At 40.6% G+C, this 21,267-nt stretch overlaps 1 protein-coding gene across 1 annotated transcript; it reads left to right on the forward strand.

Moving 5' to 3' along the window:
- The first annotated feature begins 37 nt into the window (after positions 1 to 37).
- Positions 38 to 1,936, forward strand: LOC130633919 (60S ribosomal protein L36-like). Its single transcript, XM_057444585.1, has 4 exons — positions 38 to 107; positions 983 to 1,073; positions 1,276 to 1,410; positions 1,831 to 1,936. Exons 2-4 carry the CDS (start codon positions 987 to 989, stop codon positions 1,912 to 1,914), a joined length of 306 nt encoding a protein of 101 aa, XP_057300568.1. The 5' UTR covers positions 38 to 107; positions 983 to 986; the 3' UTR covers positions 1,915 to 1,936.
- Positions 1,937 to 21,267: the final 19,331 nt, after the last annotated feature.

A 21,267-nucleotide genomic window follows, 5' to 3' on the forward strand; every position in this document is an offset into this window, starting at 1 on the left:
CCGTTAAAGTATCTTAACAACAGTAATAGTCAGTAAAATACACGGTCATTTCTTTTCGCAGAAATACATTTGTTTTGGTCTTTTCGGCTCGTATCCCTCCTGTTCAGGTAAGTTTTTATCCTTTCATATCTGCAGAATTATAATATGTTGAACTTCATCAATCCATCAATGTCAATAAGTTAACACTATATTTAGTTTTTTTACTGTTATTTTGTTTAATTACGAATAGACCACTGAGTTGTGGGTATATAAGTAGACCATACTGTATGTCAATAGTCTTGTGAAAAAAAGATCAGTACACCACATTTTATAATTGTTTTGTTCATGCTATATAAATGAGGAAACTACAGAATTGTTTTGTTTTTTTACTCACTAGTGTATACTGTCCTTATTACATATATAATATTTCAAAAACCTTCGCAAAATTTTCTGTGAACAGAATGGTGTTTGCACATAGTCAAGCTAAAAAGAAATTGACTGAAACGTCCTAGTCGTGTGATTTATACCTCCATCACAAGGGTGCCAGACTCACTGAAAACGCTTGTTTATATACTCAAGGGTTCATGCCACTCCTGAACTTGCACAAAACTATTACCAAAATGCAAACACTTTAAATTTCGTTAACTCCACCACAAAAAAAGGCAACATTTGAATTATTACAGAATTGTGTGACTTTATTAACTATATATTTATTTGCAGAACAATTTTGTAAGACAGTTTTTGAGAACTGTATGCCAACAAACTTTTCACAAAGTTTGCTGATGATACTATCACAGTATATCTGTCATTAAGTTTTTTTGTCAAGGCCATGTGCAGGTTTTTTAGGACACAATGCATTTTCTGCTAGCAAACACGACATTAGGAAAATTGACTCAAATTAACAAAAAGGATCTGTGATGGAGAGCATGCATGGCTACAACTTATTTCATAAAAATATTCTCTGACCTGTCCAGTTTTTTAAAAATAATTGTTTGTTTTTTAGCAAAATGGTGGGTGAAATGTCAGTAGGCCTCAATAAAGGCCACAAAGTAACAAAAAATACCCTGAAGCCAAAAGTGTCCAGAAGGAAAGGAGTAAGTTCATTGTTTTTCAAGCGTTTTTTAAATGTTGTCGCAGCGTGATGATTACAAATACTTTCGTTCTTCTGATACCATAATGAAGACAGTTATGTATATCTGACTGCTTTTTTGTGTAAAGAAGTCCTTTATTGCAAGCAAATTTTAATTGATTGATTTATTTATTATTTTTCATTAGTTTACTTAACTTCTTTTCCAGCATTTAAACAAACGAGTCAAATTCATTCGTGATGTAGTTCAAGAAGTCTGTGGTTTTGCACCTTACGAGAAACGTGTTCTTGAGTTGATAAAAATTAACAAAGATAAACGTGCATTGAAATTTGTTAAAAAGAGGGTAAGTGAATTATGAATATAAATTTGGTTTATTCAGGCCTAGCAGATCATAAAACCACTAAGAACTCTGTTTTTAAATGTTGTAGCAGGGTGATGATTACAAATACTTTCGTTCTTCTGATACCATAATGAGGACAGTTATGTATTTCTGACTGCTTTTTGTGTAAAGAAGTTATTTATTGATCATAAAACCCTAAGAATTAAAAAAAATTCAGATGTTTATTAAAAAAATCCTTAAAACGCATTATCACTAGTGACATCATTGTTGCTAATTTGACCCTTTTAATTCAAATGTTTTGCTGGTATGATATGGTAATTGCTGTTTTGTTAACAAGACACTCCAGCAATTGCTTTGTGCTGGCGTGAGTTAGAAAGACTAATTTGATTGCTGTTTATAATTTTTATTATTTATATTGTTTAGCTTGGAACTCACATTCGTGGAAAGCAGAAGCGAGATAATCTTGTTAAAATACAGAAACAAATGAGGCAGAAGAAGAAGGAATAAAAATATTTCTTAATGTTAGAAAGCTGTGTTATTGCTCTTCTTGTTTTAGGGGACTTGTGTATAATTATATGGTCATTTGACAGAGGGCAGCACTTGAAAATAGAATGTATAAAAAATAGGGAAAAAGAATCTACAAAGTGTAGATGTTGAAAACAATGCTGTAATTATCCAGGGAACTCCTGTTGAAAGTTTCTTCCTGTCAAAGTATTTTCCAAATTTAAAAACAAGGTTTTTAAAGTAAAGCAATAAAAACACAAAATATTAAGCCACACAAAAGTACTAGGAAACTTCATGCAGGTAAAGCACGTGGGCATGTAATTTAGCAGCAGACCTGCCCACAAAAATGTTTATTTCCTTGAAAAACTTAATCTGCGCGCGTATCAATTTAATCGCGCGAGCTAAATTTAGTACCCACACTCGCCTTTCTTCACTAGTTTTTTTCCTCCATTGACACACCATGTTCTAATTATTTTCATGAACAATTTGATTTGATTTGAATTAAATTATTTCATTTTATTTATCCACCCCTAATACAGAATATACATGCACATGCTACTGATGCAACTGGATACAGTAATTATTTTTTCCATTGATATCCAGATCGGTATCCTAGCCTCTCATTATTCTATTCCTGGCCGAAACGCGTACGAATGAATGTTCCTTGATAAGTGTGATTTTAAACCGACAGCGGTTTCTTGGTAAGAATATAATTAGCTGTTAACAAAAGAACTTGTTGGATCTCTTTCCGATCGCACGCTGTAGAATGACAACTGCGCGTGCCCATATCGAGTTACCGCCTTCAAAATACGCTCAAAAATAGTTTGATTAAAATCCGCTCTTCCAAATGTTCGAATGTAATCTAAGGTGAGATTATATTTTGAATTAAAGCATTTCCTTCAATGGACAACAATTGCCGGGAAAAGGTGCCATTAGCCTCTATGCTAGCGCAACTCACACTAGATATCTTGCTGACGTCCTTTGGTCCTATGTTTACCGTCGGTTGCCCAATAGTGTGTACAAAGGTTTTAGTAATACATTTATAATTTCCCTGAAAATACTGCTGCCTTTTATTATACACAAGCCCTAATTTTCTGCCATTACGCAGTTGAACATTGCTAAAACGTTGACGCGCCCTCCTTTACTACAATATAGAGCGAAGAGTATTAGTAAGGAGTGAATATACGCAATTTTTATAAATACAGTCGACGACCAGGGAAATTCCCTAAATATTAATACCAACACATAATAATATATATGACGTCATCAACGCATGCGCAATAGTATATAAATATGAGTAAGGGAAATTCCCTAATTATTCAAATGATGTCCATAATGTTTTGGTTGAGCTCTGTAGAAAATAAATATGAATTCATATACTGTAAAACAATTACACATCATTGCAAAAAACCCGAGGAAATCAGGGTTATTCAAAGTTACGTAAGGCAGACCTCGTTGGTTTATTAGAAACTGCTCCAGGACTCGCTCCTACCCCATTTTCACCACAAGCTATGGATATCTTTGAGCAACAAGAGATGGCCAGATCCCGACCTTATTAGTAAGATCGAGCCACACTTACCCATGCTCGAGGCAATAAACATGTTTGAACGTCAGGAGATGAAAAGGACACGTCCTGTAGTTAAGAGCAAGCTGCGAGAATGGTCGGACTAGCTATTATCGTATGTACCGGAGGGTATTAAGAAACCGGTACATGAAGCCTTTAAGTCGATAAAAAATCGTATCCTTTCACTCTACAACGGTACAAAAAATACGTTGAAGGATGAAGTTGAAGAAGAAGCGAAGGAGGATGATGACGGTGAAATGTTTGAAGAAGGAAATCGAATCAAAGCATGGCGATTTAGCAAAAATCTTAATCAGCCATTGACAGAGGCCATCGTGGTAAAAATAACATCACACGTGGATATGCGCGTGAAGGTAATATACAGCTTTAGTTGTGAGATTTACCGAGGCGGTGGCGATGTGGCCAATTACCACAAGACAAAGAGCTCAAAGTCAATATCAAGTATGTCCAAAATCGAGGCTTTCATGGATGAATGTGAGATAAAACGCCTGGATCTGGAAGATGCGGAGTTTTGGACGAAAGCCTACTTGCCACCCGATAGAACTATTGAAACACCAGGTGCATATGAAGGTAAAATAATATTCAAGCACGTTCAGATCAAAATAATTTCTACGAGGGAACCCCTACTTGGATGTGGACCCCTACCTGATTGGCTGCGCGGAAAAAGATGTATCTATGCCATGGACGGGAAGATGCTAGAACGGACAATCTATGCTTTTGGAGATGCTTAGCTGTAAGGGAGAGAGCGGATGAGCGGATGTATAAAGAGGGACAGAGTTCCTCACAAAAACGGCCTTAAAATTAGCTCGTGAATACTATGACGAACCTAAATTAAAGAGGGAAGAGGTACGTGCCACGAGGCTCGTGGATGTGGAGGGTATTGCTAAAGGATTCAAGATTAACATAAGGGTATTTGAACCAAAAAATAACAACGATAAGGCCCCATGGCGTCTCGTATATGGACAAGGCCAATACAAAAAGGGGTGGGACACAATCAACATTGGTATGTTAGGTGGTCACTGTTTTTATATCAAGAAAATGGAGGTCCTAACGCAGCATTATGAATGCGAGGTTTGTACACAAAGACTCAACAGATCGAAGAACCTCACACGACATAAACAGAATGAATGTGAAGGTATCAAGACCAAGATTATTTGCAGAGGTGAAAAGATCGAACGGATGCAGAGTAGCTCGGAAAAGGTATTCTATCCCGGTAAGGATTTCAGTTACGCGGGTTGTCAATGGATTGAGGCCATATATGATTCCCAGATAAAGACAGTGTACAAATACCACGGCTGTAAATGGCATGGATGCCCATGTCAACCACAGCGAACCAATGCCGATAAAAATAATTTCAATTGTACCAAATTTAAAGAAGACCACATTCGGGGGCTGGGGTACAATCTTGTCACTGCATGGGAGTGTAAAAATCCTCCCAAGGTTAAGAGGGTATTCAAGAAAGAATTTCGAGCATATCCCCATTTCCTCGTTTTTGATTTCGAGGCTCTCCTTGCATCATTGAACCAGCAGCAAACGTTTGATTTGACATATATCTCCGAGCATATATCCGTCAGCGTAGCAATACACGATAGCCTACAAGAACATTCTACCTTCATCATGAATGAAGATCCAAAGGTGCTTGTGCAAAAATTTGTTGAGCAACTAGAGCAGAGACAGATCCGTATTGTCCAAGAAGTCAAACGTATATATCCCAAGCCGGATGATTTCGATATGCTCCCGGAGCAAACTCAAAATGCTTGGCACGAATGGGTAAATCAAGTGACGGTGATAGGTTTCAATAGTGGCAAGTACGATATCAACATGATAAAGCGGTTATTTGTCGAATGAATTGCGGATGATGATAATATCAAAGTGGCGAAAAAAGACAACGATTACATGTTTCTAACCACTTCAAAGTTCAAATTTATCGATATTAAGAATTTTCTCGCACCAGGCCTGAGTTATGAAAAATGGTGCAAATCGCTGGATTGCAATCTCAAAAAATTAGTGTTTCCATACGAGTGGTTAACAAGCTACGAAAAGTTGAACCATGTGGGTCCAGTCGATCATGAGGCATTTTATAGCACTCTCAGTGGTAAAAACACCCTATCACCCGAAGACCACCAAATTTTCAGAGATGAGTTTTTTAAGAGGGGGTGCGTAACGATGCTTGATTGGTTGGTTGAATACAATATGGCCGAAGTAGTCCCATTTATCGAGGTCGTCGACAAGACCCGCAATACATACTACAAGGATGAGATTGACATTTTGAAGTCCGGGTGTGTCGATGCGCTACGTTCTGAACAAGTCTCTGCGGTTGAACCATGATATAAATCTTTATGCCCCAGGGGAGTTCTGTAAGCATAAATGTGAGGCTCGTTGCACCAAAGCCCGATGCGAGGTTTGTAAACAGGTTCAAAAAGATTGTACGCAGTGTGCAAAGAACGAGGCCTATGAACTCCTCCAAACGGGCATGTTAGGTGGTCCCGTGATCGTATTTTGCAGGTATCATGTGACGGGTATTCGCTCACATATTTATACTGAGCCAAAAAAGTGCAAGACTATACTCGGGTATGACGCCAATATGCTCTACCCAAGCACCCTGCTGCAGGACTTCCCATGTGGTAAGGAGAAGCAGATCAAAATAGCAGACCCTGTTGGAGAATTAGATGTTCTAATGAAGAGCATTCTAGATGGATCGCTATTCGGGTTTGCCCAAGTTGATATTGAAGTGCCTACTGAGTTGTACGACAAATTCAGCGAGATGTCCCCGTTATTTGTGGTTAGAGAGATCCCTGACAATTAAATCCGTCAGCATATGCATGATTATTTAAACAAGACAGAGCTAAAACGTATACCGGGCACTAAAAAGCTGTTGGGAGTGATGAAAGCTGAGAAGTTCCTGCTTTGTACGGACCTGCTTAAATGGTACCTGGAACATGGGTTGAAGATTACGGCTTTTTATCAAATACTCAAGCACTCACGTGGTAAACCATTCGCTTGGTTCCCGGAAGAAATAGCGGATGCGCGGCGCCAAGCTGATAAGAACCCTGATAAACGTATTGCGGGCGATACCGCAAAATTGAAAGGTAATGGCTTCTATGGCAAAATGATAGAAGACCTGGCGAGACATAACAATACCACATTTACAAAGGATGAAAAGGTAGTAGATGCAGCAATGAGAAGCCCTTACTTGGAGGATCTTGAAAAAATTGGAGACGCGTACGAAGTAAGGCGGCTTAAACAAGGCATTTCCATAAATAGGGCGTATCAATGTGGAATCCTTGTGTATCAATTGGCTAAATTGCGGATGCTCGAATTATACTATAATTTTCTCGACAAATACGTAGATCGCCGAGATTTTGAGTATATTTACATGGATACGGATAGCGCGTATTTTGCAATCTCTGGAGATAACCTACGTGATGTTGTTCGTCCTGAATTAATCAAGCAGTACGATGAGGCAGTGCCTAATTGGCTTGTTACCGACAAGCATTCGAGCCGCACCGGAGGTTTGTTCAAAGAAGAATTCATCGATCCAGAATGATAGCGCTCACAGCCAAGTGCTATTTAGTCGAAGGTAAATACGGCACGAAATTCTCGTGCAAGGGCATGTTGAAAAAGCAGAACGAAGTGACATGGTCAAGGTACATGGGAGCACTGAAAGGCCAGCTAGATACCGCTAAAAATGTGGGCTTCCGCGTATATAACCAGGGGATGATCACATATCAGCAACATAAGCTGGGTCTATCAGCGTTTTACGATAAAAGGGTAGTGCTAGAGGATGGTGTTCATACAAAGCCTTTAGATTTATAAAGGATGACTATTGTCCCATTTGTATATAATGATAGTATATACAACAACAAAAAAAATGGAGGAGACTAAATGCTGCACACAATGTAAAAAACCTTGTTCTTTGGATAATTTTAAGATCCAACGGGTTGGCGAATGGACAAAATGGTGTAACAAATGCCTCGATAGTAAGAAGAAGTCACGGGAACGTACCAAATGCCCGCATAAAAAAGAGAGATCACACTGCAAGAATTGTGATTTTCATGCTTATATGCATAAAAAAATTCTAGTTAGGATTAACGATGCCCTAAGGTATGACACGGAGATAGCCTCTACCGAGTACCTAGGGTGCGGTATCTGCACATTCATTGGTCACATCCAAGATCAATTCAGAGACGGTATGAGCTGGAACAATAAGGGGCAGTGGCAAATGGATCATAAAATCCCCATTAAATATAGAGAGAAAGGGGTATATCCAGGCGAAGAAGTGCAACTCGCGAGGCTCCACTACACCAACATGCAACCAATGTGGATCGCGGAGAATCAAAAGAAAGGTTGTAGATAAATCTCCTCTTCAGTATAAATCGGTAAAAACAAGAACAAACTCATTTGCCTCATCCATTCAGAAATGTTAAACATTTCTGAATGGTCAAGAGGTTTTCTACATGATGCGTAAACGACCTAACCGGTGATGCGTGAATTTTCACTCAGGTAAAACTCAAGGTGATACTGAATAGCTATATACGAAGCTTGATATATTGTAACATTGTGGTAGCAGGCTTAGACCTGGCTGAAGGATAGCGATGGGCGGGCGAGACCATGCCTTACCTGAAGGCGGCCTCTGAAAGTGCTCACTTGAAAAGGTGGGTTTCGTTAATGCGTAGTACAAGCACGACATTCTGTATAGAGTATAAAGAGCAAGTACGCTAAGCCTGCAAAGCAGGACAGCACTGAAAAACACCTCGGATATGGAAAACCAAAGGCTCTGAGTGGTATACTCGCAGAATCAAAAACCCTCTGGGTTTAAACAACAACAACAAAACACCAAGAGGGTTCCCTTACGAGGGTTTTGTTTTAGAAAAACATGCTATGCGAGAAATGTCTCGCTGTACTCCTGCCGTACGTCTTGATCGTGTTCTGCTTTCGTGGGTATAGAAAGCTATTAATAAAGATGTCTAATCTAGCCGCTATTTTCGATGAAGTTGATACACCAGCAGAAGCGCCTGAGCAACCTATAGATAAGCAAAACCAAGCCACACCTCTTAGGAAAAAAGTGTACTGAGGCTGGACAAAGCATCGCCCGAGGTTATCGAGAAAATATACGCCGAGGTAGTCGAAAAGGAAATCCAGGAAAAAGGGGAAACCACAGCGAGAGCCATCAGTAGTCATGCGTTTGGATTATATAGCAAAACCATAAGCAATTTTGTACCCATCGATGATGTCGATGCTCTCCGTAAGGATCTAGAAAATGATTTGATCATCCGCGAATCTATGACCGAGCTTGGAATCCTCGTCTATACAGCATTCGGGAAATTTTTAGCGCCCTTGCTCGTTGCGGCACATACCATTAATCATACCCAGCTCTCAAAGTCCCCTAAAGAGAAGAGAGAGATTGATGAGGATCAACAAAAAGATGAGTAGCGCATGTATTATTATAAACCAGCAAAAACAACAAACCGAGACCATTGAAAAAATTGTTGAAGTAAACAAAAAAAACCCGGGAAGGGTTGCGGCAGGTAAGAGACTAGCCGAATGGAACCGCCAACAGAGGAAGCTCGGAATAGCTCCACCCAAGAAAGAACCCATAACATTTAGGGAGTTCCTGAGATACTTTGAGAGAGATTTAAATACCCCTGAGGCTATAACCACGGGGATAAAAGAGACTATAGAGATCCTTGAGGAACAGGGTCTATCCCTCCATCTTTCTATAAAAGGGAAGTGATTTATAAGTCTCGCGGATTATAAGAAATGAGCACTGAACAACCGCAAAAAGAGAGGGTCATTACAAAACCATTAAAGCACCCCGGGAGAGTCGCACAGAGTCATAGACTAGCAGCACTGATGAAAAAGAGGAAGGAAGATCTTAAACAACAAGAGGGTGTTGTACAACATCCAGTCAAAACCAGTTCTGTACAGTCAAGCAGTGGATTTATACATGGTGGAGGTATTATTGCAATAATCGTCTGTATCGGAGGTCTCATATATTTTATCCGTAAAAAATCCGCGAGTACCCACCAGCCCGCACCAGCGGTTCAGCAACCAGGCGTGAGGCAGGAGCCTAAGCCTGCTATTGATATTTTTCACTTGCGATAGGGTATAATATAATTAGCAGCAAAGAATATCAGAAAGAGGTTGTAGATTCTTTATGGGAATTTGTGAGATTAGTATCATATACTATTCTGCTATCACTAGGTGCAAAAAAGGCGCTAGAGGTTTCAAGACCAGGCGCCAAGATGGATCTGGAGGATGGGCTTAAGGTCGCTGGATATATGACGGGAGCTATCTTATTCGATGACTAGGCGATTAAACAAGGCTGGTATAAGCGTTCCATGATGCCTCCAAAATAAAAAAAAGTTCAAGGTTTTGTTGTCTGCCCATGGCATACAACAAACATGCTAGATATTGTTAAAGAACCCCATACAGCGATATTTACAGGTCCCAACTCGTGCGGTAAAACTCAAAGAGTTCTGGACCTGCTTGAGCACGAGTACAGGGGACAATTCCATAATATCGTTATACTCTGCCCTACTCTCCGATGGAACACCACTTACTTGGAGAGGTCCTGCCTCTGGAGGGACCCCTATGTATTTCTAGTAGAACCACGAGATAATTTGTTCGAATGGATTGAAAAATTGTCGTCGCTGTTGGCTGGTGAAAACACGCTCTTCGTAGTTGACGATTTGATCGCGGACGAGAGCCTGGATAAGTGACGTCAGCCCCTGCTCGAGTTGGAAATATCTGGTAGACATCGAAGGCACTCACTATGGCTCTTGAGTCAGAGTTATTCGGCACTGCCAAAGAATTTAAGACGACAAAAGAAGCAGTTTTTCCTCTGGTACCCGCACGGAAGGAGTGATATGAAGCTGATGGATGAAGAAACAACCATAATTAACGATTGGGAGCCTATAAAGAATCGGTTGAAAAAATCCAAACATGCCTGTTTTTATACTAGGTTGGAACACCCCAGAGCCTGGAGTGTATTAGAATAAATACGTCATATATCAGAACATTAGAAAAAAAGCTGAAGGCTTGTTACAATGAGATGGATCGCATACCACATTTGAGCGAAGTCTGGAGGCTCTTGACGAAGAGCTAAGGGATGCACTGGAGAGGGTAAGGTATCAGAGGAACACCATGTATTTTTTCATAACCGTCCCACTGATTGTGACCCTGGTTGGAAGCATTAGTTAAATAAAAATGTCACTCACGTTAAACACATTACCTGCTGGAGCTATTGAGATATTATTAAACAATAAGGGTCAGCCCATGTTCAAGCGTGCTGATCTGGGGAGGTTCTTGGGAATTGTTGATATAAGAGCAACTTACAGAGATGTAAAAACCACGCCTCGTCATGAGATCACAGACCATGCGTCTAACGCATGGTCCAAGGAAGTAAGCGGAGACGATGCTTTCGTGACCTTGGATGCATTGGAGATTGTACATAGATCTAGAAAACCGAGGGCTCTTGAGATTATGAAATTGCTTGCGATGAAGGGTATCAAAAAATTACAAAATAAAATAGAAGAATATCGTCAAGCCCTGGCGATGCTTAACGATGACCCGAGAAAGCATGAGAACCAGCCAGATCTCCGAACATTGGAAATTGCGTGATCGGTATGTTTCTAATGGTTATCCATACGATAATGTACTCTGTGTTATTGATAAAAATAACCCTAATGAATGTGAAAAAAAGGCCAACACCCCCACTATATAATTCGTTGCCAACGTAGATCTTTAAATGATCAACTCCGCACACTACGGGATATGTATCCTAATATGATCGAGAGACATCCAATATGTGACGATCCCAATGCAGTCCACACATGGAATAGGTAAAAGGATGATAATCTTGGGGCAGTGAATTCATGGCGAAATCATTTTAGTTTACCAGATATTCGAAGGGTTGAATAATATCGATATGTCATAATGTGTATATGGTTTTTGTAGCTCATGTGAGCCACAAAATATCAAGAAATTTACCATTCTTTCACATGATCAGGGGGTAGTTCAACATCCTCTGGAATCAACATTAATTCTTCCGCCACAAAACTTCGATCAGGCCCATCTGCCAAATAATATAGGAGGCGTGTACCTGTCACTATTTGGTCGATTCTGTGCGTCTTTTTGCTCCACCAAGTATCTGTCGCGCGTCTTTTTGCATCTCCATACTTTTCTCCCGGCTCTAGGAGATAGAGAAAAAGGCCGCCTCCTGGTAATAGGTTTTCCTCCGGGTGCTTCTCATTTTTCGCGAGTGGTACGTCATCGAGTTTAATGGCCTTTGACGGTTTCATGTTAATCATAGCCGTCTTGGTGTTATTCAAACTCTTGACGATGGTGTACAAGTGTTTAACCCATGTGGTACTAGTTTCATCAGTGACCAGCTCTTGCGCATCCTCGGGTTTAAATAGCCTTTCGGCGAGTACCTTGTTGTGGCTTTGGACAAATGCCGTGAATGTATGATGGTATTTGGTGGTAACCCGTTTAATCTCGGTTTCTTGGCTATCCAACAGCTTTGTCACATCCGGCTTGAACTCCGAGCCGTTATCGCATTGAAATATACTCGGATATTTGAGAGGTCCTGCTTTATAAATATCCTTGAGCATATCAGCGACTTCGCTGGCTTTCTTGGTTCTGAGGGGTCTCGCGACCTTATACCTTGAAGCCACGTCAATACCTGTTAAAATATACTTGTACGTATTACCATACAGCTTGTCATGTGGCATGTACAAGAGATCAAACTGATGCATTTCGTTCGGTTTCGTGATGGTAAAATGCGGGTAGTTAATACGTTTTGGCCCTCGAATATGTCTGAGCCATAGGAGCTGGCGACTTAGCCAATGTATAATTTTCTTTTTTGAGAGGCCAGAGTTTTCAGCGAGCAGTTTGATGGCTTTTCGTCCAGTCCAGAGATTTTCTGGTTGATAGTAGATGCTGCTTAGCTTTTTCCGCTTCTTCCTGAGTAACGATATGCTTTGCTTTTGACATCCTGTTTATTAGATGTCAAAAACGATTACATCCATTTGTACGCTGCAAAACCCATAAGTCCTAAGGAGCCAAGAATGAACGTGAGTTCACCGTCTTTTTGCTGCTTTGAAGGTGTATAGAAGTCTGACAATTTAGGTGCCTTTTCTATGGTCACTATAAAATATTGTCGTATACCCTCGTCGAGCTCTTTAAGACTCTCCCCAGCTTGCCTTTGTTCCTCCCGTCTCTTGTTGTAAGTATCAAACTTCGCTTGTCTATCGCGTACCCACTGAGCTTGAGCAGCTTGTAATTTCTCGACGGCTAGATCGTGCCTTCGTCGTTCCTCCTCTCCATGCCCACTAAGTTTTGAGAATAAGTAATTTGAGACACTAAAGGCCAATGCGTTAATCGCTGCACCTGCTGCCATGATTGCTATGGTTGCCATTTATTTTGTAGACCCAAGACCTACAAAAATTTTGCTGCACTAATATTCGACACTGTGGAACCTGCCACCCAGGATGTTTAATTGCGCGTCTTGGATAAGAAATACATAGCACCTAATATCTCCATTGCCATCCGCTTTTTTCGACATGTGCAGGGTTATACCGTCCGATAACCTTTGCAGAGGCCGCTCACTACCATGTAGGCCCCGATCAGGTGTTGCCCTGAAATCAATGCATAGTGCATAGCGCTGGGTGAAAAGTTGACCTATGGTCACTTCACTATCATGGCACCCAAATACTTCAACAATCTGCTGCAAATGATCCCGAGGGAGCATAGCATGTGAATACAGCTCATTGGGCTCACCTTCCACCGTGACAGAGATCTACTCGATCTTGGGGTTGTAAAATTGCTCATTGACACCCACATAAGCCTTGGATACTCCAGGATCGACAAATAATAGTAATATACCAACCAAGGATTTAGAAGGTTGATCGACTTGGAGATTGTAGGATGTATCACTTTTCTTCATAGTCACAACCTTCGACCTTAGTATTCTTTTGTATGGTAGGGCGAGGCGGCTGTATCGCGACATCATAACGCTCGCCAAATCCTCATTTACTAATTTTTCAAACTCGAGCGAAATGTTAGAGATTTTGTATGTAGCATCAGCTGCCTTGGTTGCGGTTGAGCCCACGGCTGGTGTACCGGCATCCTTAATGACTTGATCGCATGAAGCGAAATGTAGAACGAACTGTAGCCTATCGTGGAGTCCATGTTGATAAAAAAGGAGATCCCTCGTCAATTCGAAAATTTTTCCGAGGGGGATGTAAAAGGTGTTTCCATAGGCTGCCGCTATTGCTTTTTCCTCGTCGGTTCCAGCATGGCCAGACGCTTTTACCTGTAAAGCGCGAATTGTTCCATCGTTAGGATTGATTCCCTCCAAAATCAGATTGTTCTCCCTATTAAATTTAGAAATCCAGAGATCACGGTAGACACTGAATACATTATAATCCGCAATATGCTGGACCTCATTCCCATTCAAAGTAATACGAAGGTCCCTCACAAGGGCTTTTCCGATGTTGCTAACAATAGTACGCTTGGTATTCGTGCCGGTCAGTTCCATATCAAATAGTAGCCGGATACTCCCAGGAAATATAACATCGTCTCGCCCATGTTTGGTATTTCCACATAGAGATCCTCATTCTGGCCAATCGTGGACGGTACGTGGCTTACCTTAACCCGCTGCCTCTTGCCTTTGACAGCGAGCATAGTCTTGACTTCCTGATAAGGATTTAGTCTTCCGAAAGTACTCATTTGTTATTAGGCAATTGTGGATTGAAATAAATGGCTGATAATCTAGGATATGATTTCACAGAAGAAACAGATATTCAAGACAAGCCTGAGGAGTTTAGTAGCGAGATCCTTCGACCCGAGGATATTTCCGGAATAAGCACTACGCCCCAGGCGAGTGGGATAGAAGCGACTGCGAAAAACACCACGACGGCAAGGGAAAGGCTGAAAAGGTCGAAGGTTGATAGCCTATATGAAGCTCTTAGTGAGGAGCTGGGAGAGCCGAGTGCGAGATACTACAATAAGTTTAAAGGAGACGGAAACCATCTTCTGTATGACGATGTGGAGCTTACAAAAAGGAATGGTGAGCTCAGGAGTGTTGCCGAGATTCGGAGGAGGCTAGGTACGGGGCGCTTGCAAGCCATAGGATTCCCCAACTATGTTACACCCAACAAAGGCAGTAAGATGAGAACTCAAAAACTGATATTGATATCATCGAGGATAAGCCAGGCGACATCGAGATGCTGTCGCTACTAGAGAATGTTCTAGATGATGCGAAGAGCCTCATGGAGAATACTTCCTTTGGCGGGGATATCACAGAGCGTGAAAGAAGAGATCTTCATTTCTATGCTAGAACGCTCCAGGACGACTTGAATAACGTGAAAAGTAAGATGATCTACTACGATGACGAGCTTTCCAAGGCAGATGACAAAATCAAGAGCCTTGAGGCGAAGAAGGCTGGGTCTGACGTATCAGAGGAGTAACAAAATATCTGGGATGAGGACCTCGATAAGGCCAAGGAAGATCGTGAAAAGCTAAAGAAAGATCGAAAGGCGGTAATAGAAGAACATGGTCTCTCTAGAATCATTACCCAACTCAAGGCAATTAAAAATACACTTATGAAAAAAGCTGGGGATGACACATCCCTACGAGAAAAATTGACCATTCTCTTCAAAGAGCAAGGGATAACTATAGCAAGCATCGTGAGCGCCATTGTCTTGCTCGTGTCGACTTTGGTCCTAGCACTCACAGGAGGTAGTAGGGCAGCAGCAGGTGCTGGAGGAGGTGGTGGTAGCAAAGGTTTCGTTCAAAAGCAGATTGCGAGACTAGGACGGTTCCTCAAATATTTGGCAGGCAAAGCGGGAGCTGCTCTGCCAGGCATCATTGGTACGATCGTTTCATTATTTTTTAGGGTAGCTGCCAAGGTTGTGGAGTTTGTTGCAAGACACTTGTACATGGCCATAGCGGGTGCTATAGGTATTTTTGTTGCGTATGTTGGTAACAGGAGGAGTAAGGATGGGAAGAGATCGTAAAGTGTTGAACGTTCTGGTAAGCCAGTGGCTTATCAGGCAATTATTACATCTATCTCTTCAACCATATATAAGTGAGGATCAATCCTACCCCCACCGTGATAATAATGGCCTTGGTTTCATCGTGAGCTATTGCTGACAATGGAGCTAGTGGATGATGCCTTGATCCCTAGGAAGGCTGACGTTGGTGCTTCCTTGGTACAACAGCATGAAGAGCGTTGATAGCTGGATTAATGCCAATCTTATAATGATCCTGACTGATTAATATCTTATTCGTGAAATTCGCTATATTCCCGATATGAATATTCATATCACTAGGGATCATGTAGACACCATATGCAATACTATAATCTACCTTTGACCTCGCATACTTAAGGACATTCTGGAATTCACTGATCTCCGTACCTGTGTTGCTGGGCCTTTTAATAATATCCTTAAATGTCGTTAAATAGAGCCTTTGGGCATCGATCGCTGAGCTATCATTCCCAATGATGCTCGAACGGGCGCTCGCTTAACTCTCGAGTATGAGGTAGGCATAGTACCTTACGGATTGGGGGAGGCGCTCTATCCCGATACGTGTAAGACCGTGACTTTTCTACCCACCTAGTCCAGTGTGATATTCATAAGACACGTGTTTATCGTCATCGTCTCTATATATTCTAATATCAAATATTCTGTACAAATAAAGTATAGGCAATGATCTCCATCGTAGATCTCCATCGTAGATGTTCTGTATGTCGTTACATCCAGGATCCATCATCAAAATACGAAAGCCCACTGCCGGGGAAGTCTTTTCGTTTGGCCTGCCAGGAGCTAAAAATACTTTCATTTTTCCATTCTTGCTCATTTGGAGATACTCCAAATTCACGTGCTAATTGCTGGAGCTTTTGATTATTAAAAGGGTTATTCAAAAGATTAAAGCGGAAAGAGCCTGGTAAAGGAACCTCTAGCTCTTCGAGGATCTTCCGAATTTGGAAGTATATATGGAATCGGTAAACGGCGCGCACGAGCGGTAAAGGAGAATTAAAGTGCTGCATTGATATCCCACAAGCCGATGTAGCGCAAAATACCGCAAAATTCAATTGTGTCGACCAAATGCTAAATGGATGAGTCCTCCATTCATCAACCGGGGGGTTACTATGGAACACGTAGAATACGAAAATATCAGGGAATTTTACTTTGAATGAGGACCCCTTCGCGTCTATTACTATATCCTGCACTATGAGATCCGAGCTCTTTAACTGCTCCAGATACCTCCCATGATTAGGAGCATACTTTGCCCATGGGTTGTACGAATATATAATCATTCTTTCTTTAAAGAAAGATGAAGCAACTGCATGTCACAGATATAGAGAACGCTACGATATTTGATGAATATCTGAGTGAAGGCACCAGAATAGCGCTAAAAAAATTAGTATCCGAGCTACGTGGCTGAACCTTTTCGAAAAAAAGAACGATATCAAGATTTACAAAGCGACGCCCGGATCGACCAATGATGGAGATTTTACCGTCGGGGATTGATTGAAACCCTCATCACGATCGAGAAGGGTCTATATAGGATCGAGGATCTCGCTGTCATAGTCAACGAGCATGCAGGAGGAAGGATCAAACTTTTTGTACTCAGGAACAGAGTATGTAAAGTCAGAGTTAGTAAGGGGTATGTTGCGATAGTCGATAAAACACTGATGGATCTTATGGGATATAATTTTGATACCAAGTCAATGTTTACCGAGGGCCATCATGATAACTTATACAAGACCGATGTCTACCAGAGGCTTAGACTCACTTGTCACCAACTCGATGAGGATAATTGCTGGCTGGATGGTAAAAAATCCAAGATATTAACCATCCTATCTACCAAGGAGGTAGGTGCTTGGGGAGACATGTTGACTTGGAATTTTGACACTCCTATATACCTCCCTTTTAAGGGCTCAACGGATCGCCTCGATTTTATGTTGACTGATGAACATCACCACGATAAAAACGTTTTATTCATGGGTATAACCATCCAATTAATGATAGAATAAATATGACAGATATTACAAAGCTTTATCCGAGCTTACCTTCTGCACCTATGGAGGGGGAGGCTGATGAAAGTCAAGTATATAGACTGAAGAAAATAGAAGAAGTGGAGCAATACCTGCGTACCGAGATTAAAGAGCGGGACAAGCTCGCCAAAAAATTCAAAATGCACGGTACGTGGGTTAGATACACCGATCATGGTCTGCTGGCCGTGAGTGTCATTACTACGGGTGTTGGCATTGATAGCATGCTCAGTGGTATCGGTGTACCACTAGCCGTGGCCATGGGTGGCATCAGTATAGCCGTAGGGTTGAGACAAGCGGGTCTACGGAATGCGGGGAAGAGGCTAGGTGTCAAGAGTAAGAAGCATGAGGGCATCAGACTACTGGCAGAGACCAAATTGAACTCTATCGTTGACTTGATCTCTAAAGCTGTGGAGAACGGTATTACCATGAGTTCAGCTTAATCATGCAGGAGAAACAGAAGTACATGCTGCTGAAGGAGCAACCTCCACAAAAAACACGCAAAATTGTCGACTCTATTAATGAACGGGAGAGACAGCAGCTTATCGCGAAAGGGCGTGAAGAGGCGAAAGATGAACTGCTCAAAAAACTTCAATTTGCGCAGTATGTCAGCGCTACCTAGGCGAACCACCAGCGTATTCATAATCTAATGTATATTAACAATACATTAGATGGTACCAATTACTTCACCGGTAGTAGCATCTATCATTAGGTCACCTTCATATATAATGGTTCGCTTTTGTTTTGTCTCGAGGCCTCTGATGTACTCATCGAGTATTTTCATATATGTAATTTCTAGGCATGATTTACAATGAGGCCCAAGGGTTTGCGTTGCAATATCTCTATATCTTATCTTGTTAATTCCGGCTATAATTTCACCCTTCTTCATGAAAGTAGCCACGGATTCCCAGCTCTCTCGCTTCTCTTTTCAAATCGTTCATGTTTAACATTAATATCCAAAAATCTATCGAGTTTTTACTATACTACAACGGTTGGTTCTTGGTCGTCGTCATCTGAATCAATAAGATGTCTAATCCTTAAGGTTACAGGCCGGTACCTGTATTTGCACTCTTCAAGCAAGACCTGCAGATAATGCTTGGAGCCTTGCTTGTAAATGCTGGATATTTTTAAAATACATCTGCATTTACAGGGCTGCTTCAGCGGAACTGATTGATTATAAAAATCAGTTGTCACCCTACCTTCCCATTCCCTGTTCAGACACCAATCGTTTTTTACTGACGAGGTTGAGAATTCATTTCCATATAGTTTTTCGATCCTGGCTAGGATGATCTGATATTTCTCCAGCCATTCTGGATGGTTATTCATATCGAATGACATTGTGAGTGACGAGCCATCAATATATCTGGATGCACCATGGCTATATAGACCTCTTTGGTGTTCGAATCAATAGCGATGATATCTTGCTACCATGTTTATAGCCTATAACATATCTAGCATCTTTACCCTTATTGGCTTTAATAGGGTCGCTGAGTACGATTTTCTCAATTTGAACATCGTTAATATCAAGTACCCTTGGTTTGCTGTAAAAATTCTTGTTATCTACGGAGTCGTTATAGAATTTGAACATCCTTTTATTTTAATAACCAGTGCCCAACTAAGGAATTTTTACAATCACAGTGTCCACCGTTAGCCTTCTACCACATTTACAGCGATCGTACTTATCAAGTTCAATCTCGCATTCGTCGCAATATTCAGTCATTTATTTGATATAACTCCGGTAACCGGCAGTTTTGGAATTCCCCTTTACTCATATTCTAATTTTGTTGATGTCAGCATAGATAATATATATACTATTGCTCATGACGTCATATATATTATTATGTGTTGGTATTTAATATATATATCATTTCATATGATTATGTGTTAGTATTTAATGTATTTTGTGTTGGTTACTGGCAGTACAATTAGGGGATTTCCCTTGGTCGACGACTGTATTTATAAAAACTGGGTATATTCACTCCTTACTACTACTAAGAAATTTACATATTTTTGCCAGGAAAAGTGTGCCGGTGAATGAATAAATAAATGAATTAATGTAACGAAGCCATTAACTAAATAATGGAGGCAATTGTTGAACGAATACCTTGCTCCATGTTTATAAAATTTTCAGTCTCTTCTTCTTCACCTTTATTATTCTTTTTCTTTACGACAGTGTGAGTTTGTTCTCCAAGAGAGCGTGTGACCACAACCTGAAATAGTTCGTAAGTTAGACCATGTTAAAACTTGGAAATGCACGGAAAACTACGTTTTTCTCAATCCAGGATAAAGCGTATTTTTGTTACTTAGAAATTCAGAAACTATGTATTACCAGGATTGTAGTTTCATGGACATAAGTCTGACACATTACAATTTAGAATTTGTTTCAGTTATCGCATGTTTATTTTCATCAGTACATTAAAAATTAGTACGGAACTTCCAAATAATATTTGTTTAGTTTTTGAAAAAAAACTTCGTGTACCTGAGTATTTTCCGTGGCCTTTTTTTGTGTTTTAACTGCGTTGTAAATGCTTGTACGCTGTAACGTATTTCACCATAACCAACACTAATTGAACACATAACTTTACAGAACTGCAAAAAGTGCGAAAACACAAAGAAGTATTCATTTTTTAACCCTTGCTTAATTCATGGATGATGTCGACAATAGAAAAATCCCAAACATGGCAGGTCTCTTTTTTAATTAATTCAAAAAAATTTGCACCGGTAGTTGGTACTTTTATCAATTTGTTCTTTCTTGACACAGTTTTGATAACGATGCTTAAAGCGTTGTAAGACATTTAGCTGGGCTTAACTTCATTCATGAAAACGAAACATTATCTGAAAAGTCTTTACACGCCGTTACCATCTACCAAAGTACGAGCGTAAAATAACACATTTTCGACGGCAAATAAAACACGTTGTTGGATCTCTTTCCGATCGCACGCTGTAGAATGACAACTGCGCGTGCCCATATCGAGTTACCGCCTTCAAAATACGCTCAAAAACAGTTTGATTAAAATCCGCTTTTACAAATGTTGGAATTTAATCTAAGGTGAGATTATATTTCGAATTAAAGCATTTCCTTTTTAAGAATTTGGGCAACAATTGCCGGGAAAAGGTGCCATTAGCCTCTATACTAGCGCAACTCACACTAGATATCTTGCTGACGTCCTTTGGTCCTATGTTTACCGTCGGTTGCCCAATAGTGTGTACAAAGGTTTTAGTAATACATTTATAATATCCCTGAAAATATTGCTGCCTTTTATTACACGCAAGACCTAATTTTCAGCCACTACGCAGTTGAACATTGTTAAAACGTTGACACGCCCCCCTTTACTACAATATAGAGCGTAGGGAAGCACCATTGAACCCAGTATTTGTATTAGGTTTTTCCTGCACGACTTAAAAATGCGAAAAAACTGTTGTGACACGAACGCAATGAGACACATCAAGAATCCCTCCACTCTTAACTATTGGCAGCACATTGATTATCTGATTATCAAACTTAAATAAGAGCTCAGTCTGTAGCAAGTCTTTCTCCCTAATCTCTCACTTTACATTGCACTCCTCGGCCTGCCCCAGTCCGCGCACAACCCCGTCCCCATGACTTGTTATACTTTTACATTTGGACGACCTGAACAAGCCGTCCAAACATAAAGAGCCCAACAAGTCCTCGGAACAAGGTTAGATTAATCACTGCATGATTACCGTA

Source organism: Hydractinia symbiolongicarpus, chromosome 1, assembly GCF_029227915.1.
Source record: "Hydractinia symbiolongicarpus strain clone_291-10 chromosome 1, HSymV2.1, whole genome shotgun sequence".
Classification (NCBI taxonomy): Eukaryota; Metazoa; Cnidaria; class Hydrozoa; order Anthoathecata; family Hydractiniidae; genus Hydractinia; species Hydractinia symbiolongicarpus.